The sequence below is a fragment of the Cataglyphis hispanica genome, chromosome 12, assembly GCF_021464435.1.
Source record: "Cataglyphis hispanica isolate Lineage 1 chromosome 12, ULB_Chis1_1.0, whole genome shotgun sequence".
Taxonomy (NCBI): Eukaryota; Metazoa; Arthropoda; class Insecta; order Hymenoptera; family Formicidae; genus Cataglyphis; species Cataglyphis hispanica.
The window spans coordinates 1,552,565-1,575,742 of record NC_065965.1 but is presented as its reverse complement, the minus strand read 5'-3'; the positions used below and the strand labels follow the sequence as shown (position 1 = coordinate 1,575,742).

The 23,178-nt window shown below is 38.6% G+C and overlaps 2 protein-coding genes across 4 annotated transcripts in view; one reads left to right on the top strand and one right to left on the bottom strand.

The window, feature by feature from the left end:
* LOC126853381 (uncharacterized) overlaps positions 1-7,785 on the top strand; it is a 372,343-nt gene extending 364,558 nt beyond the window's left edge. The window contains exon 5 of the mRNA XM_050599057.1: positions 7,554-7,785. Coding sequence (XP_050455014.1) covers positions 7,554-7,583 — 30 coding nt within the window. The 3' untranslated portion in view covers positions 7,584-7,785. The remainder of the gene's footprint in view (positions 1-7,553) is intronic.
* LOC126853364 (discoidin domain-containing receptor 2-like) overlaps positions 1-23,178 on the bottom strand; it is a 182,037-nt gene that overhangs the window by 121,515 nt on the left and 37,344 nt on the right. For 2 of the 3 annotated variants that reach the window (XM_050599022.1, XM_050599025.1), the window contains exon 2: positions 15,617-15,664. The gene's annotated coding sequence lies outside the window, so the exon portion shown is untranslated. Of the gene's footprint in view, positions 1-15,616; positions 15,665-15,945; positions 16,006-23,178 lie in introns of those variants that run through there. The other variant, XM_050599023.1, reaches the window with a different exon arrangement.

Genomic DNA, 23,178 nt, shown 5'->3' with positions numbered 1-23,178 from the left:
TTGATTGAGGCGAATCTTTTGATGTTGAAAATATCATTCAAGTAGATTAATATCGCTCTTGTCATTTCATGATCATCACATGTTGGTTCGCGTTCCTTTAAGTACCAATTTGAGTAGGATGCGCAATTTGCAGTTGAAGATATAATAATAAACCAACCTGAAGCATCATTGTCGTCGCCATCAAAAATGGCAAGCTATTTGCAATAATTGCAGAGCACTATTAATGCAGAGTATTTGGTATATTTAGAGTATATATTAATTTATTTATATACATCACGTTAAATAATCATATATTTAAATCGACGGTAGAAAATTTTGTCATCAAATGTAATGTTAATATTCACGAGCTATATCTATTTAGACATTATTTATACGAAAAGATTTTTATTATGCATTTTAAATATTTGAAAGAATTAGAGGATGACAATATTAATTTCAAGAAGTAAATTATTTTAATGTGCATTATGAATGACGAAAACGTATTAATATTATAGATATGTACAATTTAACTTAGCGAGTGTTATATGTTACGTAATTTTTATTGCCGTTACATTTTATATCGTGAAACAAAACTTGACAGAAAAGTTTGTTGCAGTAAGTTAAAGGTCTTTTACATAGAGAATTCCCTTTGATAAGAACTCACGACACCGCCACCACATCGATTTCTCGAAGTATTACCAAGGGCCGACCGCAAGGTTAGCGAGTTTCGTCGGAGAGGTTCACCAGGATTGACCCTTCGAAGATCAAAGGAAACCTCAGATCGATGGGGTTGTCCCGATTCAATTTATCCTTACCGATTTTATCGCTACCGGCGACTTCCCTCTTCTTTCTAGGAATACACGCACCTTTTATTCATTATTGAAAGCGCGCGAGGATCAACGATTTCCGGCGATCGGAGGACTCCAAAAAAGAGAATCGCCAGTGGTCTCTCAATCTTGAGATTGAGAAGAGCCACCGATGATCAAATAAAAGCAATTCCATTTATTACGTAAATTAAGATACAAAGCTATCGATCTTTGATTATTATTCGCGATATAATTTCATAATATTATATAAGGTTATAAAAAAATTTGTAAAACAGCGATTTTAAAACAAGGAAAATGGAAATTAAAAAGAAAATTATGATAATGATCCTGTAAATCTGTGCGAGAAAGACTCCAATATAATCATAGCAGGAAACGAAGGGCTGTACTCGGTAACGACGACGTCGCGCGATTAAATATTTGTAGAGAATCGTCCCTTTAGAATTCGCGCGAGAGGGACTCGGGGGAAGGAGGGGGAAGGGAGGGAGAGCATTTATAAATCCGTGAAGTCGGGGATTAACGACCGCGACAACCGAACTGTGCCATTGTCTTGAGAAAACTTAGAGGCAGATCGACGGAACTTTTCTCAGATGGCGAAAGGGCGTGCCCGTTCGTTCTTAGGACGTCTGTCGGCAGTTAGCAAAGTATGGCACGCTCGGGGGAGCGCCCGATATGATTTCACGCAATTTCAGGGACAGAGGAACATTGTGAACCTTGGTGGAGTGGCTGCAAGGGCGGTGAGACGTAGGAGAGAGAGAGAGAGAGAGAGAGAGGGGGGGATGGGAGAAGGAAGGGGGGGGGAGGAAAGGGGGACAAAGGGGCTCTGAGTAGAGCGATTAGCACGGCCCATTGCGCGATGCTAGTGGCACACAACAGCGACCCTGTTCAACTTGGATCGTTTCCAACTATCCAGGACTATCCTTTATACTGACAAGATCGTCCTGGGTACAATCGATGACACACGCGGCTCGGATAAAAAACCTTCACGTCAAAGCTGCATCGATTGCACGTGGCATCGTCTCATTATTTATTATTTCGATAAAATGTCTTTACATACATTTAAATAATTGAAATTTTTTAACGCGTAAAATAGCAGAAAAATTTAAAATTGAATCTGATGTCTGTATTTTAATGATAAATAGATTACAGTTGGCGATACATATTCAAGATAGAAAAATGAATATGTATTTATATAAATGAATTATTTGAATGTGTGTAACATTCTTGAAAAGCTAAAGGACATTGAACATATTTAATTTTTTATAGATTAAAAAAAAAAATTAAACATAGCAATATGAAAAATGATAAGATCTGAGATATTCATGATATCGAAAACCGCGGGAGCAAAAAATCATATTTTGTCGCGTCGAAAGTCGAAATGCGAAAACTCAAGACTTTTATTTTTTATCGGCAACGAGTCACTTGCCCGTGGCAGGAATTTTTCATCGAGGGACGCTGCGGACAACGACGCGAGAAGGAGCAGCAAAGTAGCGGAACAGGATGAGGAAGACGAGATGCACTTAGCAGAAGGAATGGTCGGGATGATTTGACGGCTTTAAGAGTGAGCTATAGAAGAAGGAAACTCGGAGAAGGGAATGGCGTGGGATTGAATGGCGTATACGGGATGGTTGCAAAACAGTTAGAAATGCACGTGGCGCTTTCCGTAGCACTTTTTTTCGCTCGCGATGAGTCCTCTCCGCTCGACGTACCTTAACCTTCACCCGGAATCGGCCCCAAGAATTAATACCGGTTACCCCCGACACAGCGAGAGCGAGCGTATCGCGCTCGATTACCACGCATTCGACATTGATTTATGACACGGATGCGATATCGCTGTTTTCCGCACGCTGCTAATCGATTCGCGAGTATTCTGAACCGATGATACGACGCTGTAGATCCACCGGCGAATTTTTTACACTAGCAGTATCGGAGTTTGTCAATTTTTATCAATTCTATCTCTACTGGTAGGATTACATTAACTCTGATACGAAAGGAATTTACTTAATCTTCATATATAAAAAATGTATTGTAAATCTCAATGCTTTTATATCACAAGAACAATTATATCACGGAGAACAAAATTTTGCCTTATTGCAATTATCTCTTATCTCTTTCATTATTTCAAATGACAAAATCGATCCGTACTACTGACATGACCGCACATTGAGCCCATTTCGAGTAATTGGAGAAATAGTCGACAGGTCACTGAAATCTCACCAAATTAATTAAGGACAGTCGAGAGCGCTATACAATCTGCTAATGGCAGGAAGACGAACTTGATCAACATGAATTCGAATCGGCGACCCTTGCCGCTTATATTTCTCGCTATATTTACAGCTGGGTGAATCGAGTCTTTCAGGGCGTACTCCCCCCTGCAGCCAACGCTTTCTATCTCAAAAGAAGGGACCGGAATCTCAGACAATCATTATTTCGTGGCCTTGCATTTACGCCCGAAAAGTACTTAACGCTTTCTCTCCACACGCACTTCTTTAATATATATATATATATATATATATATATCCCTAAAAGTAATAATTTATATGTAAGAGCCTTTTGTAAAATGACTCGGGGGGAATTTTATGACATCCCTCTGCTGTAAAAGTTGTCCGTTCATACTGTGTGTTTTTTTGCGAGACATCAATGACGTATGAATGACGTAAATAAAATACATTTATATATAATGGGGATTAAAACAAGTGTGTACAAGCGCACATAGCACAATCCAATATCCGTTTAAGAGAGGATGCGGATAATTATCAATCGATCGTTATCCCCTACACGTAGAGGCAAATACCTGTGAGAGCATTATTACCTTTGATGTACATATATTACATACGCGCATCGATCCACTTGAATCGCGGAATAATGTAGTAAATTAGACGTAATCTTATCGTGTATTCGACAGTTTCGAAAGCTTCTTCATTGACATACAAATTTTTATGAAATATAATTTTATCAAATCAGTGATTTTTGTTTAAATATTAAAATAATTTACTTTATTGTTACAAATTTTGCAATGTAAAAAATTTTCTTTAACGTATCTATTTTTAATTCCTGTTACGCGTTGTCATTTAATATCACGCTCGTGATAGTTAATTTAAAGAATAATAAGCAATAGCTTTCATTGCTTTATTCAAGCTTACAATTTCCGCACTAAAAGATCGAAGACTTTCTTATATTCATCGCTATCGTTTAACAAGTTGACACTTTTTTTTTCCTCCACGGAAACCGTCGTGTAACTTCATTGCTATAATTTCCCTCTTAGTCGATTACGGCGTCTCGACCCCCGACAATGTTGCGAACTGTCACCGGCGTTTCAGGATGCCGGATGATAGATCGCGATCGTTATCGAAAACAAGATCGTCACCCTTTTTCTCCTGCCTATCTACTGGACCCTGACGAAACGCGCAGGCACGCCCTAAAATCTCGCCTATCGCGTCCACTAGCCCTATTACTACAGCACCAACGGTGGAATGTAATTTCCGGCGCATCAACGAGAGGATCGAGATCGGTCCTTGTCGCTTGTCTCTACTCGTTGCCGCTGTCGACGACTCCTCGTAATCGTTGTAATCGATATTGTTCAAGGCATCTCATCGTATAAAATTACCGCAAATTTTTATTTTGCCAGTGATAATTAAAGTTTTATAATGGTTTTCTAATATTTTTCTCTTTAGTTTGACACTTTCATATTATAGTAAAAGCTCTTCGGAAATTAGTTTTTTATTGTGTCTTTATTATTAATTTATAGAACATTCTATCAAATACAATTTAAATTCATTGCATAATGCGGCACAATATGAAAAACTGAAAATTAAAATTATTTTCTGACTGCATTAAACATCTAGCTAAATTAATTTTTTGAGATAAAGTATACAATATAATAGAAATCCTATTAATTATGGATGTGTGTACTAATATTTATAAATTATTAGAGAGAAAATTTGCTTTACACACTTTTCAACTTATACTGTAATAATACTGTATAAATGTAGGCGCTTAGAGTTCGTCAAAATAATGACGGAAGGTGACAAGCGAATTACCAAAGCATTTTGCATCGCATATTTATGCACTCCGCATATTTATGAACACGATGACTCGATGCGGAGCGGCGACGAAGTACTGTTTTGTAAACGGCGACAATTTGTCACATGCGCTTTTGGCAAAACAGTCTGGAACGCGTCATAACGTTGAACGCAGTTACCTGGCTATGACGCCTTTGGGGGATGGCTCGCCGGGGACGACGTCGCGTTATCGAGGGCAACGAGAGGCTGCCATTAATCACTCCTTGTTTGTTAAGCGGCGTACACACCTGCTTCCGTAATATCCTGCCTGCACAGTGTATAACCAGGCAGTAGTCCCTCTCTGTAGCGGGGAACGTACGCTTTCAAGGGTATCCCAGCTCGGTAGTTGGATACTCGCGCATGCACACAGACGCACATATACCCACCCACGTGACTGTGTATAGTGCCGAAAGTTTCGACAAAGCCGTATGCAGAGGCAGCACTCGCGCACGTATCAGGGAACGCGAGGACGTTGTCGCTCGTTCGGCGCCCGATCGCTCTACAAGCTGTCGTTAGCCTCGACTACGATGATGACGATGCTAGTTTAGATGCAGCGACGATACCGCCATTATCCTCACGGCAAATTGATTAACGGTCTCGGCGACGAGGCACGTTTTACAGATCCACGAGCGATATAAAGACAAACCGCAAACTGATACGGAATACGAGAGCAGGATTATTATGGAAAACGATTCTGCGAAGCGATCGATTCCTCATATCCGTTCGCGATTATAAATTCGCGTCGAGTGACGTAAAGGCTTAAATTCGCGCACGCGTGCGCCAAGCTTTGCATTTGCCCGCCACAAGTAATCTTATGCGTCCGGGAAAATACGAAAGCAACAGTCTCGATCCCGAGCCGTGGTATCGCATGCAAGTTTTAGTATATCAGACTCCCACGAGTATCTATACGGCGAGTGAACGGACCCTCCAAATGCCAACGTTCTCTCCTCCGGGAAATTTCCCAACATCTTGGCGGTCCAATTCGCCTTCGCCCCGAGATCCGGCTTTCACCCCTCTACCACGGTTCAAAGAACGATACGTTTTTTATTTCGCACATATCCGGCTACAATTCGCAACGTTGCTTGCAAAACGAACGATTAGAGTGCCAATCGCTCGGATAAGAGAAAACATGTTTAGCATATCGCAATATGAAAAGTAAGTTTGCGAGGAAAAGAGAAATGCAGTGAAAAATAAAAGCTGTTCGCTACTGCAAATCCTATTATGCCGCAATGATTATTTCGTCAAACCATTTCCTTTTGTAAAGATCGTATATGATAATTCTCTCTCTCTCAAGTCATCAGCGGCTTCATTAAAACGACTCTTTGAGCGACGGATCGTCGTCCACTAGACGCATTCGGATGAGTAATAGTATCCGGTATCGCTTGCAAAAAGTACCCAATTATAATCAAAGAAATGGAAATCTTGCGAATGAGAGAAACAGCGAGGCGTATTGGAGAAATTAGCGTTAGAAAGGCGGCGGGAAATGCGAGCTGAAGCATCGAGCGGATGACAAAAGAAGTTTGTACCGGCGTTACAGAGTTTTCTTGCTTATCTGGGCTTTACGCAAGAACGCGCTCGTCGTCAGGATCTCCAGGACAGATGCACGAGTTTTGTTCCGATACGCTAATGTTGATTGACGTCTTGGTGACAGCTTCTGAAATGACGTCTGCCCTCTTTGCTCGTCATCTTATTCGCGTTGCAAAGCATTATCGTAAAATTTACTCAATTTCATATCCGAGTTAATATAAAAATCAAAATATTCCTTTTCTTCATTTCTCTACTCAAAACGCTTTTTTATAAAGACATTAAACGGCTAAACATCTTATTCATCGACGATATTATTATAATCACGCAGACTGATACGCGATTGTGACGCTCGTGTGTGTCATTAGCCTCTCGTATTTGCCAAAGCTCTTTTTCTTCACGATGCCGATCCGTCGACAACAAGACGATTCAGACGAAACGATACGCTATCGCTCTACAAGCACCATTATCTCATCACTCTCAACATTCGTTTATCAAACGATGCCGTACTTTATGTATCAGCCCATGTCTCATTCAGTTCGGAGAATCTCCCGCCATTCATTGCATTCACGCACACGCGCGCATTAATGCAGACATAAAAATCATACGCGCACTCTTAACCGGGCACGCTCTTTAAAGGCCTGCATTACGAGCGATTCTCGACATCGTACGGATGTTCGTGTCAAGGGAGATAAATCGTCGTGAACGCTCGTAATTATGTAGGCGCCTACGGAGAAAGCGTAAAGTATCGTTGCCACGATGTCGGCTCTCATCAACGGGACGTCGATAAATATTAAAAGATCCTAATTGGATTTCACGGGGCTTTATCAGTCACTTAGCGCCTTTGCGTAGGGCGAAAGGACCGCAGGGACATCACACTCACAGTTAAAGGCCAAAGTTACATATTTCTCAAATTTTTTTCGCATCTTGAGCTATTAAAACTATCCAGACATGGGGATAATTAGCAGTTACCGCAGCAAAAGCAGTGTCCTGATTATAATTAACAAGAGAGAAACTTAATTTGCGCGCATCACGTCTGTTTTAACTAATCGTTACATATGATTTCTTATGTGTCGTATTCGCTATCACTAGTTGTCGCAATCGCGTTCTTGAAAATTATATTATTTATGGTGAAATATATTTAACTAAAGCTTTTATGTCACAGATCAAGACAATTGAAGTCTTTCAATGTTGAGCGTCCGAACGGTTTTCGGTCAACGGAAACCCGGACCCTAAGAGGATAAGATATCAATGAGCAATCTCGGTGTCGCTTTTGAATCGGAGACAATACATGTCAAGCAGAGAGATCGAAGAAAGAAGAAATCGCGCGCTTTGATCGACAGTGTCTGATGTCGAATGATTTACTCGTCTTAAAAGAACGTTGATAGCGACGCAAGTTTTTACCATTTGGCGCCTCGTCGATCAAGAGACGTTATCATCATGACGCTCCGTTATTTCGATTAATAAAAGGCACAATAATAGCACGCTATGTTTTTATTTCATTTTAAACAATAACGTTTGTTGTATAATTTGTATAACGCATATTTATAATTATAGTTTACAAATTATTGTGTTTGTCTGTATGCTACTTTTTATAAATTTCATGTATTTTATTTTATATATTTTTTATATGCGTTTTAATTATTTTAAATAATAAATCACACGTAAAAAAATTGGCAGAAAAATACAAAAAGTATTCAGGTAAATATATCCCAGCTTGACGTGATTGAAAAGGACGTCACCACCCTTTTCACTTGAGATTTTTTTCCACCACAAGATGCATATTTTTTTTTTTTTTAATCACGATAGGCGTACTTGATGCTCGCAAGCCGCGGGCACTCGAGAGATCGGTGCTCTATAAGCGAGATTATCTGGTTCCCAGGAAAGCCCGTCCTCTATTTGGACCCAATAGGCACTGAGTGCCTGCGTACGCACGCTGAGAGGCTAGCTCGCATTCAATTCGATTCTTAAACTCTCAATGGTTCATTGTGCCCGTCTTTGTACAATCGCGATTCCGAATGTCGCCCGTTTTATTTTGATTCACGCAGCGCGCTCGGAGACCCGAGAGGGGCCACGAAAGTATGATCGAGAGCCGTCGTCGGGACGCGTCGTCGGTTTTGTCAACGGTCGCCTTGCACTTTTTTCCGCTCTTGTCTTATGCCCCGAGGAGGAGAAAATTAAATTATTATGCTCCGCGGCGTGCAGGTATGCCGCTGAGCTATTGTTCGCATTGAATGCATTTTGCAGGTTCCTGAGCAGACTTTTCTCTCCGTGAGAGTAGAAGCAATCTCATTGCAATCTCAAGAACCATCTCGAGTCAAAGAAACGGCTCGTGTAATATTTTGCACGATCTAATTTTAAGCAAACAATGCAGATTTAAAGTAAAATACATTTGCAGGTACGAAAAGTTGCGTTATTATTTATTTCATTAATTCAATATCAAATGAATCTTTGTAGATGAATTTACTATGCCTAAAAAATTTACAAAAGAATCTTTGCAATCATATTGTTGCCTTTTTATTTCACCGACTTGAGATTGTGTAATAAAACGAGAAGAGTATGTGATAATTCAAAAATTGATAAATATTTTCTCTCAACACATCGATATCTTTATTTTGAATTATATAAATGTATATACACACTGCGAGGGAGCATGTAAATATTTCTGGAAGTCACGATTGCAATTTCCGTTGTACGAGACAATTAGCGGTAGAATGTCATCGGAGAGACGAGCGTAGGCTAGGGGCAAAAGAGAGAAAAGAGGCGCATGAGCAAAGTCGTCGATCGGAAGATTAAATAGTATTCTCATTCGCCTCCGGCGGCTTTACACGTGCGCGTGCTCGTAAACGTGTGCACGGCCGCGTATAAATGTATCTAGAGATCACGTTAGATACGTGAATATGCGCGCGTAAACGATGTACATCCACGAAACCCCGTAATACATACGTACTCGCCTAGGTCGAGAGCCATGCCGAAGGGGTTGCAAGGCAGCAATAGCGGCACCGGCACGGATGTTGCTGCTGTTTGCAAAGCGGTGTATTATACTGTCAGCCATGTCGGGGATTAGCAAACGCAATACATCGGGGCTTCGCGATCGTGCTGCGCATCTGTTCGCCAATCCAGTTCCCTTCCTTCGCTCTCCGAAGTACGTCTCTGTCTCTCTCCTCTCTTTCACCATCTCTCCGTCCCTCCTTCTCTTTCTCCAACTTCGCTCGCTATGCACTACCTCGTGCTACCTCTCCTACAAGAGCTGCATCACAATTGACCCACGTTGCACGTTACGGGCATGCACGATTTGCAAATAACGCGAAAATCCCCCGGCGAGCCGGAGGCGACACCCCGAAGTGTCGTTGCTACAAGCATAGTCCGCGATGATGACAATTTGCGTGCTCGCTTATTGCAGCGATGCTCCGCGACTTTTCTCGTTTCGAATCTTTTACCCCTTCTGTCTATCTCGTCTCAAAATATTAATAAAAGAAGTAAAAAGAGAGAGATAGATATTTAAATAAATAGATGGTTGATTTTCTTCGCGGAATCAAGATGTAATTAAAAAAAAAAATTAACAAACTGTATTTCATATAACGTATAAAGAATAATATTTAACTTTAGATTTATATATAAATTTAATTTAAACTTAACGGTATCGGTATCGGTATCGCATAATGGAAAATAATAATTAATTATTTTTTACGTTTTCATCAAATGCTTTACGAGCACTTGTTAAGAAGCTTCGTGACAGAAATATTTCATGTTCACGCACGTACTGCAAATACACGAGAGCAACGTAAATCCTTGCCATATCAATACCAGCTGGTTGCGGGTAAGTTCGCCGTGCAAATCTGCGTGTCCAAGTAGCTGCTGTTATCCTCCCTCTTCCCCTATAATGTATCTCTTTAATCTTATGTATTTATGGATTTCTGGGAAAAGATCACGAACGCACGAAAAGTTCTATCTCTAAGATATCGATCTGTGTGCACACGCGATTAAAATGTTGGCAACTATTTATGGCTAAATGGAGACGTGTTATTCTGTTTATTAAAGGATTCGGGCAAAGAAATCATGGGTGAAAACGAGATGAATAATACGTATTCCTATCGTGCACTGCTTCTGCGTCTTGACAGTTTGCCGATATTATTGACCGGGAAATATTTTGGTGGACTTCGATAGAAAGCGCTTTTGCGAAGATATCGGAGCTGATTCGTATACGCCGTACGGATCGCGAAGCAGCGGGCGTCAAGGGAATTTATATAGCGAAAATTCTATCGTAAATAATGCGGAAGTTCGTGACACTTTTACCGTCCTCGACGAGTCATAATGTATATGTATCTATCGCGTGGCAGGCAGCGCGAAAGTTGCAAAGTTTCCAGCGAATATCGTCGATTAACTTCTTCCGGGTATATAGTTAGTAGCTCTCTTAGCTTTCAATGGGGTTGTAAGACATCGCGGACCGCGCGACAAATGGTTACTCGCTGGCAATAGAGTACAACAAGGTTTTAATCAAATTCCAAAGATATAAGTTATGGAGACTATAATTACCATTCTTTTCAATTGAAGCACGCTGCCAATTACAATTTTTAATATTTGATTTTTTTTTTATTCGAAATCTAATGCGGCATTTCGTAAATCTATATTAATTTTTTACTAAAATGATTTTTTAATTAAGCGTATCAGATATATTTGAATTGTAATGCAATCTCTTGCGTTCACATTATATTATTACAGTGTGATGAAGATATTTTGAAGATACAAATGAGTTATGATTGCGTGATTTAATCACAAATAATATTAATAAAATATGAAAAAGTAATATATTCAATATCTTACATAATTATATGCATAATTATATCTCATATTGTTTGGAAAATAATTGCAGTAATTTTAAAGCCCGTTAATATATCGGCGACTCGTATCAAGAATACTATACACATTTAATCCCATTTAGCGGATTATTTGATGGAGCGAGGCTCTATGAACTCGTAATATCGATATTATTTCTAAAACAGATATGTAATATTCCGAGAAATATAATTGCGATAGTATTACGCGGACGAAACCAGATTTCGCAAAAATATCCCATTGTCAAGAGAGTTACGATAAGTTACGTTTTTTTAAGTTGACGTGTCCCCGTCGGACGAAACAATAACGCGCCGTTGAAATGACAGCGAAAACGAGCCGTCACCCGTTCCTAAGCCCGCTCTCTTGCCGGCAATGCACGTTGGACCGTTACTATTATCACGAATGACGATGCAGACACACGTCATTTTATCTCCCGACGCGTCCGGTCCGTTTCTGCGTTCGCGCGCGCGCGTATGTGTGCGCAGTAGAGCAAAAAAAAAAGAGAAGTTTCTCACCTATACCGGCTGGTACTGCACCGTTCAGAAGTTTATTTAGCCGTCGACTGACACGAAAATCCCGTCGAGGCTTTTATTATGGACAGTGCTGTCGGACTCGGAAAAGAAAAAAAAAAATGTCAATCCATCCAGCGGCTTAACACGCGAAGCAGTAGCTACTCGCCCGACATAGCATTAATTGATTTATTTCGCAGTGTGTCGCCATGGTCTTCTTTGTGTTAATCTTCAAGGCTACCTCCCGCATGTTCCGATCCATCGTTCACGAGGGTTAGAAAACGGGGTACGGTTTCGTTGACGCTGAAGATTCATTACGTTTCTAGTACAGTAGACTAAATGACAGATTAGCGAGAGGGAATTTAGGAGAACGCATATAAAAGGATATCTGGGGAGATCTTTGTCTTAGCTGACTTGCGTGTATTTTTCTTGAGAAAAGGAATTTACAAGAGAGATTCAGTTACGAGAGCAAAAGTAATATTTTTTAATATTATTATTGCGACAGACTGCGGCAAGCATTTATCGCGCTGTAAACTTTTATAGATACGTTAAACAGATCTCTCGAGCGATATTACGTTTTGTCTTATCGATAAGCATTAAATATCTACTTTAAAACTTTAATATTATCTGCTTCTTTTAAATGGAAAGCAGCTCATTTATAGACAAAGAAAATATTAATGTGCTGAAAATATTATACCTTTGAAATTAATGTAGCTTATTAGATAAAATTTTTTCAACATATCAATCGATTAATAAAAAATTATTATCTGACAAAACACTTATCAAATGATAAAAATTGTCGATTTTTTATAATAAATATTAAATATTTTCTTTATTTAATATGAAAATGCAGACCACGTGACAACCAATGTGTCAATTTTGCTCGGATGCCAATAATTGCCGCTACATTCTTAGTTGTCCTTTACAATCTCAACTATGAGCCCATAAACTAAGACAAGCAAGATACCTACACGAACGAAAATGCTGCGTGTACACGTAGAGAACGCAGGTATTTATCGGCGTTCGATCAACATTCCGCGGAGTGCGTAGATGCGCGTGCGGCGCGCTACGCAATCCAAATCGGCCGCGCTTTATCGGTCGTCAACCGGAAACACGCGTTTACACGGGGCTAAAGACGACCGCACGGCAAGAGGACTCTTCCCCGACGTGCATACACGTCTACCTCGAGCGATCGATAAAATTCCGGAGGATGCCCCGGATGGCATTTATCTCGCATATTATTATCGTAATTCAGCAGAGTGCTTATCAAACTACAATTGTAAATAAATATACAAGTAATTTTTGCAAATGTATATGTAACGTATTTTTATACATTTATTGATTCTTCAAGTGAAATTTCTTTTGGGAAAAATTTTGTTTAAAATAGACAAAAGCTTTAAAGATATAAAATTTGAAGATACATAGATCTATCGTGACACTCAGTTTGATGACAAAATGGAACAGAATATAAAAGAAAAAGTAGAAGAACATTTCAAGAGTAGTTCATAGAAACTCGATACTTTACTTTTCATCCCGAGTACAGTAAAGTTTGAAGGGTCAATAACAGGCCTTCGGACATAGGTTAGAGCGATGGCCGAGGAAAGCGGATGGAGAAGCGAAAACTCGGCATGGAGATAAGTAGGATGGCATATTGATTTCGACTGACTCTCTCTCTGCCGCGATGGGGTTGGGAGATTGAAGGTGAGGAAGTAACCACCGCGAGGAAGAAGGGGACGGATAGAAATGGCTAGTTTGAATATATGTATGACTATAAGGAGGAAGACAGAGACGAACGGGAATGAGCGAACGGGGTCGATGGTAGAGGGAACTCGATGGAGAGAGGCACAAAGAGCGAGAGGGAGAATAGCGCGAGAATTACCAGATCGATATTAAGTTGCGATAGTTCCCGTTTCGACTGCAGGGCGCTAGCGTTTGCACCCTTACAGGCCACCCCCCCGCCTGTATATACCTGCCGCTACACCTGGCGACGACCTGACCCCGCGACCTGTGACCTCTAGACCGGCGGATCCGGATTATATCGAGCGATCGAAACCGACCTCCGTTACCTTCCAATGCTCGCGCGCAACAGTTCGCGCCGAGACAATTCCGGATTAAGCGGCTAAGATGATAAATTGTCGGCAATAAATATTCATTGCAGATGCATTGATTTATGTATTAGATCTCTACTATTGTAATAAGCGAGGCGAAATTCTGAGTCTATTTTTGTTACATTAATGTTTATAAGAGATATTATAGTAACATACTTTAATTTTAAAAATAAAGTTTTACGCTTGTTATAGAATTAAAAATAAATATCAGAGGGTGCCTTACGATCGATCTCAACCTTTTTACCTGATGACAGCTGTATAACAGATGTCCTAAGTGAATCTATCACTCAACTATGCCATTTTCTAGTTTATTCGTGTTTCCTTTTGCGGAAAATACGGTATAACTGCGAGCCTTAAACGGTATGTTGGTATGAGTAATCGATTGGCAGTAACATATGAATGTGAAAAGTTTTGAATACTAAGTTTCTCTGAACACAATGTTATTCATTTCTATGGATTTCAACTGTACATGAAAATTTATATCTTCGTAAAGTATAGCGAATACACTGGTATAAATATACCCTCGTCTATAAAATACAAAACTTTGCTAGAAGATGGATGTAATGTTAAATAATCGTAAATAAGATATAGTTAACTGTATCGTAACAACAGGCAAAATAAATTTTCGTTTTTATGTTTATGTTTATGTTTTGCTTTTATGCGACTTGCGTCTACGAAAGCATCTTTAAACTTTCTGTTTCAAGACTGAAATATTCAACGTAAATTTTCGATGACAGTTAAGCGGCCGTACGTATTCAGGTTAAACTGCGTGGGAAGTATGTACATATAAGATCGTAGGTCAGAGCGTGATACCGTTGAATCTCAAAATAGTAGATCCCACGCAATACGATTTTCACCAAATGTTACAGAAATTCGATGAATAATAAATTGACTTAGAAAACTGTACAGCGATCATTTTTATAAGACTCGATATTTAGCTGCAAATAATTAATTTTTAATTCGTTGGTTAATTTTTAAAGACATTATCCAATATAACTTGTCAACGGTAGCTGGAAATATCAACTTGCTAAATCTCTTTTACTGACAATGAATGCAATGAAATTTCAAACACGATATCGAATAGCATTCTCAATCGGTGCAACCTCACGCTCTGCTCGATGTTGTCTTTTAGCATCGATGGCAATTAGCGCTTGTCTCGCGCTCAATGAACGTCACCGACATCCACTATGTTAGCAGATAAACGGCCATCACCCCCAATCCTTGCTTTATTCTCGTTTATGTTTTAATCTTCTCCGCGCGCGGAGAGGTGCCGAATAAATTTGTAACGCTAGATCCCCATGGCCGATCGATGCCCAGATGTGAATTATCAACGATTCACCGATTTAGACGGTCTCGGATCAACGAGAGTGCGTTACGTGGAAGTGGCGACACGGGGAAAGAATTACGGGGAAAACGATCAGAAGAGGTCACTGCTTCCTGGAGGGCTCTGCCTCACCGTCGCTTCCTGTGTTTACATTGCGCCGTCCTGACGTCTCTTCTCATCAGGACGCTCTCAAACGTAGACGCCGCGCTGACAACTTGTCAGTAGGCTTCTTGTGAATGTTTTCTGACGGGGGACACATGGTGTCCGTACGTTGTCGTAGACTAAACTTATAACTAAGAGTTAAAACAACGGATCTGCGATGTGTCGTATATTTGTCTATATAATATCTTTATGTTATTGCTATATATAACATGTATTTACCCATAGCATTTCAGATACTATTACCATAGATCCGTTATTTTAAAATATAAAAGAAAAATTTGTTACTCACCAATCGATGTGAAGAGCAGCGGAGTTGATGACATGATGTTAGGTTGATCTATAACATACAAATATAAAATTTATATTACGGCAGCGTGTAAAATAAATAAGATCTCAAAAAATTATTATCATCTGCATTAAATTTTATATTCGATTTGTATAATAATAAATAGATAAATATATAATAGCATAATTCTACAATTTTTAAAAAATTTTACTAATAACTTTGTAATAATTAATTATATAAAATTTATTAATTATATAAAATTAATTAAAATTTTCTAAAAGTAGAAACTTATGTCAAATTATAAATTTTATATAAAAGTCTTTTTTTCTAACTTTCTTTTATTTAAATCATCTGGTTGTCAAGGTAATCAGCACTCGGTTGATTCATATGCGCGACAGTTTTATAAGACAGAAGTCGATGGAATCAGGAAAAGCCATTAACTTTCAAATGCGTATTTAATATCGATAAATTTACGCGACTTGACGCGGCGAGAGCTCGGGACTGACTGATTGACTGTTAGTCACGTCCTTCTGTCACTTAGTGCTTGTTTACATCTATTTAAATTCGCCAAAGACATTTTTATTTACCTTTTTTACTTTACTTTGTAATCTGCATTCATGATATTTCTTATTGATAAAGAATTTATTTATTTAAAAGGAATAATAATTTTAATCTCTATTCTCTATATTTTGAATAATAATTGCAAAAGTTTCTTTCAATAATAAAGAGGAGAATCAACATAAACTGATATTAAAAATTTGTTAAAAATTTACACAGTCATCAAAACAAGTCTCCAATGTTATTTACATCCATTACTCTCTACCCTTTTCTATTCCACGTACAAAACTCGATAGAGAAACGAAAAAAAATTTTAATCGAGAAACTTTTCTGAACAATATGAACAGGGTATTCGCTGGAGTTCGTCCTCCGGGCTTTAGATAATGCAATGGCTAGCTTTACTCTTAAAGAGAAGGTATTCTAATAGTTTACATTTTTTAATCTTTAGCATATTTTTATAAAAAATGCATTAAAAAATTTATTACAACGATATCACTGTTATAAGCCATGCGTGTAGCTTATTAAAATTAAATATTGTTTCTGCAAATATTAATAACGTTATTTTGTTAAAAATGATAAAGATTTTTATCTCTAGAATAATCTCTTTAACAGCATTATATGCGAGCTGTTGTTTTCCATTCAACAGACAAAAGAGATGCGCCACTTATTTCTGCGTTGAACGATAATAAACCATTGTACCTTCATTTTTACATGTGTTTTACACATAGAGGCGTTGGAACTGGCGCGACAGAAGTCGCATACGTAGGCTGACTTTGCGCGGCTAATTAGGGTAATTTCCGCGGGACCGATGTAAACGCCACGTCATTATGACGACCATGACTAAAGACCCCTGACGTATTACGGCGTTTCACGCACAATGGCGAGACCAGAGATTCGCATTGCACAATACTCTGGCTCGATCTATGCACTAACGTTCCATCTGCGCGTCTTCCATGTGACGAGCTCACCCACGCATGTATAGTTTATTTTGCTTCTGTATTCAGGTGTTCTATTCAAATGAAGATAGGATAGTCATGCTTGAAACGTGAATAATGTCACCGTTTAATATTTCAAACTAAATGTAAATTAAATCTTTGTACGTAAATATTATTAACTTGCTTGTGAAAGAAATGTTTTCAATATTACAAGATAATTTACATGAACAGGTAGTAGAAGTAATTGATGTTTCAGTACGAAAAAGATTACTAATAAAAAATAATTCTAGAGTACTTAGATATAGATATTCGCCATTATAGTGTGTTAATGTGTGTTATAGTGTGTTAATAAATAATTTTGCCACAAAAAAATAAAATGTTACATGTAATATATTTTTTAAATAAATTTTCATACATGTATATGGACTCACAATAAGTAATTTTCTGCAAATTCTTTGTAACATTATATATAGAAAGAGAATATATCATAAAATGCTAATGTACGCTATATTGATAACACAAAAATTTTTTTATCGCACAAGACATCCAATTATGTGATTTATAGATATACGATCGGTCTGCCGTATTTCAATTTACGCACAATGGTGCAACCGCAAATTCGTATTGCAGCAGACCAGCTTGAATCGAACGCGAATATTCCATCTGTATGTCTTCCACGTGACGAACTACCCACGGTAATTGAGGTTTATGGAAATAGGTAGTAGTACTGTGCATCGGATAATGATGACAATCTTTTCCAATTAATATTTTTAGAAGAATAAATAACAATTAAATAATTCTATTTTTACATCTAATTTTTATAATAAAGGAATTTTAAAAGAGAAATTATTTCAACTATTTTAAAAGAGAAGAAAGATTATCATATTATATCGATCATTTTGTGATATATGACATTATCATTATATATGACATTATCAATTCTCTTCATGGTTAAATGTAATCACAAAGCTCGCGAATAATGCAATATATATATATATATCTACCATAATTCACAGTGAGATTAATAGTCGGCAAAATGAAATATCTAATAACCTCGACATACTTTATGAATCCTTGCAGGGATTTGTACGTCACGTTTCGCGTAGCGAAATCGATTTCTAGACGATGCGCCTTTGGACGGGCGGCACACAATACGTGTGATTTAGCATAGCACTATAAATATACTTGACTACCGAATGAAATGTAATAAATAGATAGGTTAGGATACATTGAGGGGAAGCGAAATTTTGAGCTGGTGTTAGCACCCTTCGGAAAGTAATCGTGTCTGCCACGATACCTCCTTCATTAATTACGGTTACGAGGGGGCAATATGCCAGGAATCTCGGATACTTTAGTACAGTATTCACCGGAGGGGAAGGCAGACACACATCTGCCAAAATCCCTATCAGAAGGATGATAAATCTTTGCAAAATCAATATCTGTATCTACTTTTCATAGCATTACAGATTATTTGGAATAATTTAATTTCGAACTGACAATTTTCTATTATAGAATTCTACAAAGAGATCCCTTATAACGTATGTGCATGAAACTAGAATTTTATTTATGCATTTTATTAAGCTATGTCAGAGATATGGATTCTCATATCCATGATTCATAAACCAACGCAAAAGATAATAGCATCAAATGTTAAACGGAACATTTCTCATCTTGTTGATATCATCTCAAGCAATTCACTGAATACTCGAGGAAACTAGCCAACTCGCGGCAGTTTGCTAAACACTTGCGAGACATTGCTGAAATTCGAGACTTAATTACGAGAAAGCGGCAAGTTTATACGCTCCGGTGTGGTCGAACGGGACCCCGCGCTTTCTGTCCCAGGTGGAAATGCAGACTGGTTGCGCGCCAATGGGCATTATACGGGACCTGACAGTCAGGCCGCGGCGTGTTGCAGTGATTAATGCTAACTGCGAGCTATCCCTCCTCCGGACTATTGCCATCCACCCTCTCGCTCGCCGGTAACAGATGTACCCCCTATTAATCAATCCGGTCCTTCGTTCCTGCCCTCCCAGTATCGTCGGCGGCCGGGTCTAGTCTCTCATATCATCACTCAACCCTTCTCGCCCTTTGCGTGACGCCGTATAGTCTACTTCCAGCGTGTGCTTCATGTCCGATATCTTCGGCTTGATACGCTCCTGAGATGACCACCCATATCTTGATCTCTATGCACGTTGTTGATCGCGCTCTAGTAATATTGACAAACTCATGTATCAAAATGTCGCATATCAAAACCGAACGATATAATAAAAATATATATAAAAATATATCTTTATGTTCTCTTCATAAATTGTGTTTGTGAAAAAGACACTTTGAAAAAAATTCAGCGACATCCCCATACAAAAAAAAAGAAAAAAAATGTTATTAAATGTTTGTTAAATGTAACAACTCGAATACACACATAAATGTAACATTATTTAAAAAAATTGCGTATTTAGAGCGGTAATATTACAAATATGCGAGGTTAATAATATTATTATATAATTTGTTTCCGAGCGACATGCAACAGTTATAATTCCCTTTGCGTAGCTCCTGCAATGCGAACTACTCGTGAATATATTATTCGCCTAAGAACGAGAGCAGACTAAAAGCAACGTTTTCAAATTTTCATTTGCATTCTGAGGCACATAACTCCGTTTCATTTTGCCGCATCGTTGAGGCAGAACGTTGACTTGGAATACATAGAGCGGTCGAAGGAAGGAACCTCGAAGTACGATGAAAGATACGCATAAAGTGAAATAGTAACGAGTATCCGCAAGAATTTGCTCCTGTCTTTCGCACTTGAAAATATGATTACACCTCACGAATCGGTTCCTTCTCAATTTCAGAGTCTGCCCAGAGCTCTTCTCGTCAAATTAATAAAAAGAATCATTAAAGCATAATTTGATTGGCAACCGTTAAAATTAAAAGAATCCATGTCGAGGTATGATCGATTGCACGCTTTGTAAAAAATAGGGGTTGCCTTATACCATCACAGTTTTAAAAATAATAAATAAATTGCTATCTTTGTGCTTATAGTAGCTATAATCGGCATGACATCACCGTTGACAATGCGTGTCTTTTATTAAATTTACGCCTTGATGATAATAGATGTCCGCGATTAATTGAATAATGGAAAGAACGTAATGAGCCGACACGCGAAGGGTCCTGGAGCTTGTGAAACGCTTTTTCGCTTTAGAACGATGCCAAGTGCGGCCACAAAGCGGCCCTACACGTTCCCCAACCAGCCGCAATATTTTTCGCGTCCATTAAGCGTGATACTCAGGATGGGGTGATACTTTTTAAGTAGAGGGTGAAAAGAAACGTCTTTTACGGCTCTAGTAATCTTTTCTCGAGTATCGACTCGTCTCTCGCTGTGACTCGTTCCGTGTCCGACACTCTATCGTGCTTCTTATTTCAAGCGTCGTTAGTTAAGATAAATTCACTGTAGGTTATTATGGATTATTGTGCCGCAACTTGTGTAGTGTTACGATATCCGATATAGAAACCATCATTCAGTAAACAAAAGGAGCGGAACGAAAGTTCCATTAGATTGACTTTCCCATGTACATATATCATGACTCTGTCAATAACATTTTGACAAGTTGGGGAGTACATTCAATCTCGAAAATCGTGCGATGTTATATAATCGCCAAAATTTTTTTAGTATATACTCAGCAGAATTTTATATCGAGCACAATTGATTAACAATTTTTTTAATATTAAAAATATTATAATATTAAATATTATAATATTAAAAATATTATATTATTGTCAAATTAAAAAACAATGATATATGCTTTAATTTAATTCTTCTTTATGTTATAGATGTATGTTGATAATTAATTACTAACAGACACTAAGAAAATATCACATTTATCTTTGTCAATCTTTGCACGAAAATTCATCGTCAGTAATGCCCAAGTATCTTGCGATACTTAAAAAATATAATCACGTGACATTCTTACGATGCGTCAGCGCGGAGATAGTTAATTGGAAATTAACGGAGGGTCGCAAAACGGCGGCTTAATCTGATATGAACCACTCGACGAAACCTCACAGGAGATCTTCCGTTCCTCACTCATGGCCGCTCGTCAAGTAGCGCGATTCTTAGGTGCAGAGGGCTCGAGCGCGGAGGTAAAACGTTCGGGGAAAGAGGGAAGGAAGGGGGGAAAGCCTTGAAAAGTTTTGAAATTCCGGCCGTGGAGCCGGAGCGCAGCGGAGGAATTGATTACGCAGCGACGTGGCCCGCGATAAATGGTAGTTAGCGGGGGTGCTGCTCGGGGTAGATAGCGCGCTGGCATATACCAAGTCGAGTCTAGAGCGCACGAATTCTTTACAACTGTTTGCCGGTGGTGGTTGCGCCTTGCATCCCATCGACGAGATAAAACACGCAGGGTCGCCGCGCCGCGTTATGTGGTCGCACAGCTACATCCTCCCTTCTCGGTGAGAATCTTCCGCCAGACATCGACACATCCTCCTGCACGATCCCACCGCGATTGCATCGTCCTAGGGTGGAGCGAAACTACCCTACTGATTTTTATTATGCTGCGATTTGCGCCGTGAAATTTGAGAAGACTTGAAAATTTAAGGGATATTTATCTCCCAAATTGATCTTGCATGAAGATACAAAAATAGTGAATGATACTTGAAAAATAAAGAGATTGTCTGTTCTACGATCGATTACAAAATGATGATTAATAGTAAGAAGCTTTGTGAAAATGCTGAATTTAGCTATTAAAATATTAATGTCGAAAACAAAGAGATTCTTGTTCTCTTGTCTTTAACAGACGGAGACATCGTAGGCGACCGAGATACGCTACTGTGGTGGATGCACTGGTAATAGCTCTAATCCCAGCGTAATTACTCCCTTAATTACACAAATTCAATTTGTATGAAGCTGCTGTTAGGGTAACCCATATATCTTCAGGATGCGGCCATCTAACAACCTAGTCTACAAAGGATTTCCAAATCATAGATTCCTCGTTAGAGAAAGCGGAATAGTGGAAAAGAGGAAAAAGGAAAGAGTAATTGCAGTAGTCGGACGAACATAGAAAATGAAAATGAGGAGGATAGTTAATGGTCGAAAGAGGCAAAAGAGGGGACATTAATGGGCACAGAGAATGCGATTTCAATTATTGTCGGCGGCGGGTTTGAATAGCCGTTTACATTCGCGATACCAGTTTCACCAGAATTATTCGCGCAGTTCGTTGCTCGCATGCTCGATTGCACGGTCCTCGATTCTCGTTCAGTTTTTGCGCTGCTTTCGCGCGTGTGTGCTACGCAAAATTATACATTCGATGTAACGACATTTACAAGTTTTTTGTATAAACAAAGTTAAAATTACGTATCAGTGTTTGTGATATATAAAATATTTGAATCGATGTTAAAAGTATTAATTTATGATTTAATTTAAACTGTAATGTTTAATATGTCTCTCGTATATTAATTCTTTAAAGCGTATGAATTAATTTTTATCATTGATTTAAATCATATCGCACGGTTTTTTAACGGAAAAATATTTGTTTGTGACACGCGAAAAGGAAGATATATATACAAAGAGGAACGCCGCACGAAAAAAATATATGGTACGCGGGAATTTTTGCTCGCTGTTCCAAGTTTGCTTCTCTCTACTGGCGGTCATCCAAAAATGTCTCCGTGAAAACTATCCAAGACTGGCAGCGTCTTCCGGCACTCAGTTAACCACCCTATCCACTTGGAACAAAATAATTGGTACCCGGTAGAATGAGTAAGCGCAGTCAATTTATTACGGGACTGATTCGAAGACGATCCATCAGCGAGCTAATAGTCTGTTGAATATCTGTGACGTTTCGATGTGTCGAAAGTCAAATTTCTAGTTAGATAAATATATCCAAGATAAATTGTTTTACAAAATATCTAATGATAATGCTCTACATTGTCGTTGTGTTTTTATTAGATAATATGTAATTAATATGCTAGAGAGTGCTATATAAATCCAAATAGATTAACTATAAAAATGTATATTTTTCAGAGTGTTGTGTAATATCTCTGTAATATTTTAAAGATAATACATTTCTATGAAAATTTGTACAT